This window comes from Xyrauchen texanus, chromosome 6 (assembly GCF_025860055.1).
Source record: "Xyrauchen texanus isolate HMW12.3.18 chromosome 6, RBS_HiC_50CHRs, whole genome shotgun sequence".
Lineage (NCBI taxonomy): Eukaryota > Metazoa > Chordata > Actinopteri > Cypriniformes > Catostomidae > Xyrauchen > Xyrauchen texanus.
The window spans coordinates 48,099,123-48,109,604 of record NC_068281.1 but is presented as its reverse complement, the minus strand read 5'-3'; the positions used below and the strand labels follow the sequence as shown (position 1 = coordinate 48,109,604).

Sequence of the window (10,482 nt, the reverse complement as noted above, 5' to 3'; positions counted from 1 at the left end):
TTAACTTGCATTTATCAATTATCAAACTGCCAACTTCAGTGTAGCTCTTACAAAAAACAATATTTTAAAAGAAAAAGAGAGGAACTCTTAAAGCGCTGTCTTTTAAACAAGTCAAAAAATACTTTAAACATAAATATATAATATAATGCAATAACATAATATAATGAAGCTATACTAGCAAAGGCCATAATCATAAAGTCAAGCATAATTTTAACCAGTTTAACACAAAAACAGTATAAACAATGCTTCTATTCCCTGAGAGTGAGGATACATTTCTTTCACTTGAAATTAAAGTGCAGTATTTGGAAACTAGAGATTAAAGTGCCACTGTATGCATTTAAATATTAAAAACAAAAATGCTGGCTATCAAAATGGCTATAAAATGTTGCATAAAAAAACACTCCTCTGTTCACTTAATTTTCATATTTTTCTGCAAGAATATCAGTTTGTCCACATTTTCTGCCAAGAGGCGAGACCTACTTGCAGTGACTATGTCCCCAGCCGTTGAGAAAACACGTTCACTTGGCACAGATGTACCTTGGACAGCGAGGTTGCGTTGGGCTAACTTAGCAATGTGAGGATACTTATGCTCATTGCTCTTCCACCATGCGAGTGGGTCTTCATCCACAGAGATGCAGCCTGTGGCCTTGTATGAGGTGACCTCTTCATGAATGATGTCTGACAAAGGCTTTGTTCTTCTTTCCTCTGTTTTAAACAAATCTGCAAATACCATTGCCATGGCAGATTTTTTCTGGGGAGGAGAGGTCTCTGATGGCCCTGGCTCCGCTCCTGAGGATGAACTGGCCATTTGGCCTTCACTGCTTTGACCCTGATGAGTATATGACAAAATAAACATTTTGGAAATGTCAATAACAACAAATAGCTCTCATGGCAGCAAAAAGTTATTCTCTACTGGGCAGTGGGGAATAGAAAAATATTACAACGGCACAAATAGATTAAATAGGCTTGGTTTAGTAAAAAATAAAAATAAAACAGCAATTATCATTAGGATAAAAAACAAAAAAATAATATATAAAATAAATCAAATTTAAGTTAGATAAAAAAACACACAAAAAAACAATACCTGCTTTTCAATGTCCACAATGTCCGTGGTTAGATCGTCGTAGATTTTCTGAACACAGGCTTCTTCCAGGTAAGGCAGGGACTTGAATCTTGGATCAAGTGCTGTGGCTCTGTGCAGATAATCCTGAACACCAGGGTCATTGTATCTGCCTTTAAGGTCTTTAGTGATGGCTGCCTTAGCTTCTTTGATGGTGGTACTGTCCTCTGCACTTGATGTCATGGATTTCAGTATCATCTTCTGCAGTGGGATAATCATTGAAACTGAGGGTGATGTTTCTGTGCTCATGAGGGTGATTACATTCTTCAGAGGTTTGAGAATATTAATGAGACCCTCTGCCAGTTTTGTCTCACTTTCAGTTAACAAGGCAATGTCCTTGACTTTCTTCTTCATATCCTTGTCCATCATGGCAGAGTAGATGGCAGCCTGTTGCTCCACATAACGTTCTAACAAGTCATATGTGGAGTTCCAACGAGTTGTTACGTCGTGAATTAGTTTGTGAACGGGCAAATCCAGCATATCCTGCTTGGTTTTCAGAGCATGGGCAGCTGTTGTGCTTCGGTGAAAGAAGCTAACCACCTTCCTAACCTTCCCCAAGAGTTGGGATACTTGGTTTAGTGAGATTGCACACTTGGCTGCAAGGTTAACTGTGTGTGCGAAGCACCCGATCTGTGGCCCAAGTCCCGCTGCTAAATTGATAGCATTCACTATATTTTTTGCATTATCTGTAGTAACAGGAATTATGCTATTTACCCTCTCCAGTTTCCATTCCGCCACCGCGTCTGTCAACATTTCAGAGAGATGCTCACTGGTATGACTTTCATAAATGGGGCGTGTTTGCAAAACGCAGCTTCTCATCTCCCACTCCGAAGTAATATAGTGAGCGGTCACCGTGAGGAAACTTTCAGTGGCCCTGGAGGTCCATCCATCTGTAGTGAGAGCTACGTGGGCTGTTTCGGACAATTCTTTTTCAATTTCTCCTCGTGTCTCGTCATACAGTTTTGGAATTATAGTGGTGCCGAAGTGTCGGCGGGAGGGAATATTATACCGCGGCTCGAGTACATTCATCAGCTGACGAAATCCTTCACACTCGATCACGCTGTACGGTTGCATATCTTTTGCTATAAACATCCCCAATGCTTTAGTTATGGCTATTGCCCTGTCCGACTTATCACTGAAAGGTTGCCTAAATACAACTTAGAAGTTGTTTCCTAACCGGCTCTCTCCTGTTTATGCTTACCGACACATTGGCGTGATGTCTTCTCAAATGAACTGTCATATTAGAAGTGTTTCCATTAGCATATTGAATGCATTTTGCGCAATGCTTGCACACAGTCGCAGTTCTATCCACTGTTTTATTTCCGTTGTCATCGTAAGTAATAGGAAATCCAAAATGTTCCCACACACCGGATTTGAACGACGCGGGCGCATCAGCCAACTCCGGGCAGCTTTCAATATCTCCTCCACTTGCCATTTCTGCAGCACACTTTTACTGTGTCTTTGTATGTTCGCGCGAAACTGTCTGAGCACGAGGCTATATTGCGCATGCGTCGAACCGTGTGAACCGTGACCGAGACAAGCGAACCGAGACAAGCGAACCGAACGGTTCGGGTGTTTTTTCATGTACCGTGAGATGTTATCTATTTTACCCTTGGAAATATTTCCCCTAAATACAACTCGAGTTTACTAAATATCCATTTAGTTGCTTTATTTCATGCACAAGATATCAAAACTTATCGGTTTGATAAAATACTAGGGCCGCTTGTCCAGGATATCTCAACACTGGAAACCAATGGAATTCAGATTCCTTTATTATATCATATAGTTTATGGAACCATTGTCCAAGTTACTGGTGACAACCTTGGTGTCCATTCTTTATTTGATTTTGTGGAATCGTTTAGTGCTAGGTACTGTTGCCGCTTTTGCCTACTAGAGAAAGAAGACTTTCAAACAGAGTTCAGTGAAGATAGTCCAAAGATGTCAGTGCGAACTAAAGAACTTCATGCTGAACACTGTCATAGTATGCAGAGCAATCCCAGGCTACCTTATGTAATGGGAGTAAAAAGTCTTGCCTTTTAAATTAATTGCAATATTTCCAGACCACTGCAAATTTTTCGGTTGATATCGTGCATGATATATTAGAGGGGGTTGCACAATATGAGATTAAATTACTTATTAAGCACCTGGTTGACAATTACACCACATCAGCAGAAGTACACAGACGAATTCAGAGTTTTAACTATGGCTTCATGGAGCAAAAAAACAAACCTCCTGGTGTAGCATTAAGAGAGGGTTCCAATGACCTGGGCTTAAATGCCACTCAGAGCTGGTGTTTACTGCGTCATCTACCCATTATGTTTGGAGATCTTGTGCGTCCTAATGATCAGCACTGGTATTTGTTCAGAAAGTCAATATAGTATTTTCTTCAGTTATATCCACTGGTATCACCATTTATTTGAAACACCTGATTGCAGAGCACCACAGTTTGTTAAAGCATTTGTTTCCTTATAAGAACTTGTTGCCGAAGCATAATTTTACGGTGTACTACCCCAGTTGTATGCAGAAAATTGGACCACTGCTACATTGTTGGTGCATGCATTACGAAGACAAGCATACATTTTTTTAAAAGCAGTTGAAAAGCCAAATGGCTTACCAGTGCCAAATGGCTTACATTTGGCAAAATTTGATCCAAATGACATGAAATTAGGTCCCTTGAATGAAATGGAAGTTGGTGCTGAGATGACTGAGAAACTTAATGTGCCTATGTGGTCTAAGGTCCTAAGTGTGAAATGGGTCAAGCGCTATGGAAATTGTTAGGGTTAGCGGTTTGTGTTCAAGTTCAGAATGACTTGCCTGTATTTCATGTAATCCAGAATATTGTTATCAAAGATGAGCAGGTTTTGATAACAACTACACTGAAAATGTTTTGTTTAGCTGAACATATCCATACTTACAAAGTTGCACATACCACAGAAGCACCATCTGTTTTAGAGATTAAGGATATTTTGCACCACAATTTGTTAGACATTCTGATGTCTTATGGTTGTGATTCTGATTTGTTTATTGTACCATATTGTTTCATGTAATTCTACTTTGTCTGCTCTCTTACATTATCGCTAACACTATTTGTTTTTTGTATTATTGTTTTAATTATTATTATTATTATTATGATCACAAGTTAATTAAATGTAAGTGTAATATGTGTTTTAACAATTTTTTATTTTAGTATTAGTTTTTTCCTAAAAAAAAAAAGTATGATCACAAGTGAATTAAGTCGCCGTGTTTGTAGCATCTCCTCCCTCGCAGTAGGTAAGTTCTAAAACTGTACCATTTCCCACATGTGGCCTGAAAACCCTATACCGTCACTCTTTACCTCCCCCCAGCCTGGGCAGGTGGTGGTCTCCGCGGGGTCTTTTCCACCTGAAAGAATAGGAGTTGGAAAGTAATGCCTTCCCCGATGTGTGTGATAGGGTTAAGATGGATCCCAGCCGCTTTGCCTCAATGCGAGAAACATAGAGAGAGAAAAGGCGCTGCTGGTCGGCCTGCTCCCATTCTTGGCACGTCACTTTGTTTCTGCCTTCGGGGTGCCAGGAACCTAAAAGTTTATGATGATTTTATGGGGTGTTGGGGAAGAGTCTGACACTGCCTGTGTAGTATATTTTTTATCAAGTTAATCAGGAGTAATCGATGAAAACATTGTTGATTTATACCACAGTTATGTCTGAGGGGCAAACATGCAGTTTACTGTATGTAAAGGCCTGTGACGTGATGAATATGTGCTCACATAGGTTTGACTATTTGACTGTGTGTGCAGAAACATAAATAGCATTACTTAGGGGGGAGAATTGATCTCTTCCAAAGGACATTCTGTTACTTCTTAATATGGTCAAGACCAGAGTCAATGAAGAGCATGACAGATAATGCATGTAAGCCACACCTTGTTTGAGGAGGTGTATTTAAGTGAAACCAAACCCAGAGATGCTTCAGTTGTTGTTACTGTGGTTTCACTGTAGGCAACTCGGCTTTATTGTGTGATAATAAAGTCTATTCTTCTGAAATCAAAACCTCAAAGATGCTGAGTGATTTTTCACAAAATTGGCATGAAAAACTACAACAATTGGCACCCGAACAGCGACAGAAGAGAGCAGAGTCTTTACATCACAGGCTGGCTGGGAAGGCGAACACAAACACGGTGGCCACCATTAGGAGGTAAGCATATTTTGCTTATAAACGTTTGTGTTACTTGCCAGTTCGCCTGTGGTGGTAAGAACGCTCAAAAAGCTCTTCTAAACCAATAAAAAAAAGGAAAATAAGAATAAATAAAGGGTTTTGATTCCAGAAGAAATAATTGCATGCAATCATCTGTAAATTTTTGTTAATTGTTTTGTGTTTATAAAACCTGTAGGAACGGGTCACTCAAGAAGGGTGTATTTGTGTGTATAAAACCTGTAGGAACGGGTCACTCAAGAGGAGTGTGTGTTTGTGTGTATAAAACCTGTAGGAACGGGTCACTCAAGAGGAGTGTGTGTTTGTGTGTATAAAACCTGTAGGAATGGGTCACTCAAGAGGAGTGTGTGTTTGTGTGTATAAAACCTGTAGGAACGGGTCACTCAAGAGGAGTGTGTGTTTGTGTGTATAAAACCTGTAGGAACGGGTCACTCAAGAGGAGTGTGTGTTTGTGTGTATAAAACCTGTAGGAACGGGTCACTCAAGAAGGGTGTATTTGTGTGTATAAAACCTGTAGGAACGGGTCACTCAAGAAGGGTGTATTTGTGTGTATAAAACCTGTAGGAACGGGTCACTCAAGAGGAGTGTGTGTTTGTGTGTATAAAACCTGTAGGAACGGGTCACTCAAGAGGAGTGTGTGTTTGTGTGTATAAAACCTGTAGGAACGGGTCACTCAAGAGGAGTGTGTGTTTGTGTGTATAAAACCTGTAGGAACGGGTCACTCAAGAGGAGTGGTAGAATAGTTGCGTTCTAGAATTATTTTGTGTTATTGTGAGCTCTGTGTTTATAAAGGCCGTGTGTTTGTAAAAAGTGTGGTCATTTCTGTTGTTTGTGAGAGTATCTGTATTTGTGTTTGAAAGTGTGTAAAGAGCAAGTGTGTATGGATGTGTATGACTGAGTACAGACATAAGCCCAGTACAAAGATTGGACTGAAAGCCTGTCTTGAGAAACTTTGGAATAATTAACTTTGTTAAAATATAGAAAACTAAAAATGTTCCAAAATATCAGCCTGTGCTGCATAAATGGTAAGGGGTATATATGCAATTTACAGCACAGAAAATATATTTGGGCTATTTTCAACCTTCCATCAATATATGGAGGCAGAGAAGAGCTGATATAACAGGAAGAAAAGGCACCTAATAAATATTCTGGTTGTAAAGTGGAGATAAAACCAATGATAAAGATATATAGATAGAAATATACATTTAATATAGATGTAAAACAAAATTAGGGAAAAAGAAATCAAAAAGTTAACTTACAACTGGCTGGAAAACATTTAGTCTTGGCTGTTCTTAGTCTAGCAGCTGTTGATTGGAATGGGCTAGAACATAACTCCTAAACTAGACTGTAGCATAGAAATGTATTTGACTTCATGCAGATAATCTATACATTCAAGAGATATTGTAGGGTGTGTGACCAAGTTAGAGAGACTCAGCTTTGCTGCGTAGACAGAAAGTTAACTCTTAGCTTGTGAGGTTTTTTTTAGACTAGCAGCTGAAAAATATGACAGGCCTCTGAACTACTCAGTCAAAGAAGAGAAGTGAACTTCATACAGAGAAGTCAAAAGATATCTGTGCTTAAAGTTTAACCTCTAAAGCACAGGGACAAGTAACAATAAAACATTTGAAATTGAAATTAAAAATTTAACAACGATAAAGAAATTAAAAATAGCTTGAAAAATCAAAAATAGTTAGGAGAAAAATAAAATAATAAATAAAGAGAATAAGAATTAAAGCTTTAAGTCCAGTGTATTGCATTAAACTGAAGTCAACTAAGTAATTGGAATTTAAACAAAGGTTGTATTTAAGATAAGTGTTGTTATATTACATAAGGTAAAACTCCAGTGGAAAGAGTAAAATCTAGAAGTCCACTGTGTAACATCTCAAAGAAATGAGAAAGCAAAATAAATAAATAATAAAGTGACGTGAATGAACTTTGTGTATTAAAAAGTAAAGGTGAAAGAAATTGGGAAAATTGTTTCAAAATATTGCCGTTGAAGATTAGTGTAGAAAGAAATACATTTAAAAAATAAAAGATTAATTTATTCTCTAGATGTATTGATTTATCTAAATTAAGGGTGCTAAAATAAATTTTCATTTTTATATGCCAAGTAAAAATTAAGAAGGAACAAGTGGAGAAATAAAAACTAAAATCTAGATGAAAACTGATCCTAAAAAAGTAAATTGACAAACAGATAGGAAATGTATTCATGTATGGGGTATAATAATTCATATATTAGAAGAAGATAAGGAGAATGATTTAGAAAGACATTTAGATTAAACGGTTAAAAAATAAATAAATAAAAAGATAAGAGTAAAAACTAAGAACAGGAAAAATAAAAAGAATAAAGTAAGAGCTATATCCAGAAAGTTTAAAATTCACTGAGAAATATGAGGCAGGCCAGAAAAGCTGAGGCATGCAGAGGAGGGTAAAATGACAGGATACTTTTTAAAAAATACCTCCCTATGTGACCCCACAGGTCAGCTCCCAAAGGTCAGCTCCAAATACTTTAGATAGAATGTGTATGGTATTTCTCTTAGTGAGGCCAGTAGTTATCAAAGCCACAGAAAATGGGAAAGGGAGATTAAAAAGAAGGATTTTGAAATTGGAATATGAAAAGTAAATCTTAAATGTGAAAATTTCACATTCATGTGTCTGTTTTATGTTCTGTCTAGTCCAATATGAGAGAATAACATTTTTAACAATATTAAATTAAACTATAATGTCCTGATATATACATTTGAAAACCCATGATTATATGTTTTATTTTTGATGTGTTTAAATATGTCTGGAGAACAATGTACATGTGTGTGCAACTTTATTGGTGTAAACTTGATCAACCAACAAAAATAAGACAGATAGTGTTTATTATTTTTGTAAGAAAATGTCTGACTGGAGAGATTGAGTAACACCTGATAGTGAACAGAGAGGTTAGACCCGGTGTCTCTCATAATGTCTCTAGTCAAACACAGGGGGCCCCCAAATTTAGAAAAGACAGATAGCTTTTAAGATTAGCAATTTCTTTTATTTCTTGTTTTATATAGGGTAGGCATTGGTTGATCGTGGGTACACTGAAAGTTGTAACTGAGACTAGAATAAAGAATAATTTAAATAATTTCATGTTCTCTATTGTTCAAATTAGCTCAGAGAAATTTTTTCTTGGGTTTGCTCTATGACCAGTCATGCAAGATAAAATTGAAATAAGTCCCAATATGTGGTGTATTTGTTTGAAAAAATATTGATAATGCTAAGGAAAAACATGGTAATTGGTACTGGGTGAAACCCATAGAGAAACATTAAGATTAAATTGAAAATCATAAATAATTTGATGTTCATGTGTCTATTCTGTGTGATCCTTAGTAAAATAATTTTGGATTCAAGCAACAGTAAAGCAGATGACTTTGATTGATGTGAATGGCCCAATGCAATGGCAACTACCCTGAATGGACAGAAAGACCAAATTGGGAGGAAATTGATTCCTTCAATGAATATATAAGAAGATAGGAAGAACCACGCCCTGGGTGTAAGTGCTGGTTAACCTCTCCCCAAAGGGTGATCCTCTACGATGCGCAAAGCATCTGGGTTGAAGACATCTACACTACAAGCAAGAACTCTTAAAATTAGGATGAATATTTTGTTTAATGCAATCTACATAACTGTGACAACCAAAAACAAGACCAAACCAGGAGCACGTACATGCTTAAATATGTTAATTTGTGACTATAGAAAGTCACAGAGGAGGGAATATGTAGTATATTTTTTATCAAGTTAATCAGGAGTAATCGATGAAAACATTGTTGATTTATACCACAGTTATGTCTGAGGGGCAAACATGCAGTTTACTGTATGTAAAGGCCTGTGACGTGATGAATATGTGCTCACATAGGTTTGACTATTTGACTGTGTGTGCAGAAACATAAATAGCATTACTTAGGGGGGAGAATTGATCTCTTCCAAAGGACATTCTGTTACTTCTTAATATGGTCAAGACCAGAGTCAATGAAGAGCATGACAGATAATGCATGTAAGCCACACCTTGTTTGAGGAGGTGTATTTAAGTGAAACCAAACCCAGAGATGCTTCAGTTGTTGTTACTGTGGTTTCACTGTAGGCAACTCGGCTTTATTGTGTGATAATAAAGTCTATTCTTCTGAAATCAAAACCTCAAAGATGCTGAGTGATTTTTCACAAAATTGGCATGAAAAACTACAACACCTGTCGCTTTGCCACACAACTGCATGTCAGCACCCGCATCAACAGCGCATGTACACAGTTCAGCGCATGGCGTGATTGAATATGGACCCCTAGTGTCGTTTCTTTGACATAACGTCGAAGTGAGCGACAGACAGGGAACATCTAGGTTACTGTTGTAATCTCTGTTACCTGATGAAGGAAATGAGATGTTGTGTCCTCCCGGCCACGACGCTGAACTGAGCCACTGTTTTGGCCGAACCTCATTCTCGGCTCCTCAGAGCAAAACCTGATTGGACAGATGCATGTTTCCCTCCCTTTATACCCGTATGTCTGGGGGAGGGACATGCAAATTCTGTCTGCCAATTTCTCATTGGCCTTTTCTCAAGTTCAGAGATGCGCGAGGCTCTCAAGAGAGACCCCTAGTGTTGCTTCTTCGACACAACGTCTCGTTCCATCCATCAAGGAACAGAAGTTACAACAGTAACCTAGACGTTCCTCTGAACAGAGTTCAAAAATTGCAGACTCAATTTCTTTTAGCTCTGAACGGAGTAAAACTGTATGAGAGTTGATTAAAAAAACACTAAATAGAGTCAAATATCACAGGAAAGAGTCAAATATTATCACTAAATTGAGCATAATTAACTCTGGAAAAACGGCTCTATCAAAAGAGTAACTTTTACTCTTTTCAGAGAGGGACCAAATGTTATCTGACATAGATTAAAATTTTCTTCAATTTGAGTACATTTTACTGTGACAATTTACTGTGTGCTGAAACCTGGAATGGCCATTATGGTCGACCAAAGGTTTTCTTGTGGATGACTGTGGGCCATGCAAAGTCTACAGACCTGCGTATCTGTCAAAGAGGGAACAGATTCCGGATGTTGATATAATGGAGACACAATCTATTGCTAGGCTGAGGGTCCATGTTGAGCATGTCATCCGCAGGGTGAAAAAACACAAACTGTTTGACACTGTCATCC

General features: G+C 37.9%; 1 protein-coding gene across 1 annotated transcript; it reads right to left on the bottom strand.

Moving 5' to 3' along the window:
- Positions 1–409: 409 nt before the first annotated feature.
- Positions 410–2,194, bottom strand: LOC127645744 (E3 SUMO-protein ligase ZBED1-like). Its single transcript, XM_052129405.1, has 2 exons — positions 1,085–2,194; positions 410–829 (listed from the first exon to the last, which is right to left on the bottom strand). The coding sequence occupies exons 1-2, from the start codon at positions 2,192–2,194 to the stop codon at positions 410–412; spliced, it is 1,530 nt and encodes a 509-aa protein (XP_051985365.1).
- Between the last annotated feature and the right edge of the window lie 8,288 nt (positions 2,195–10,482).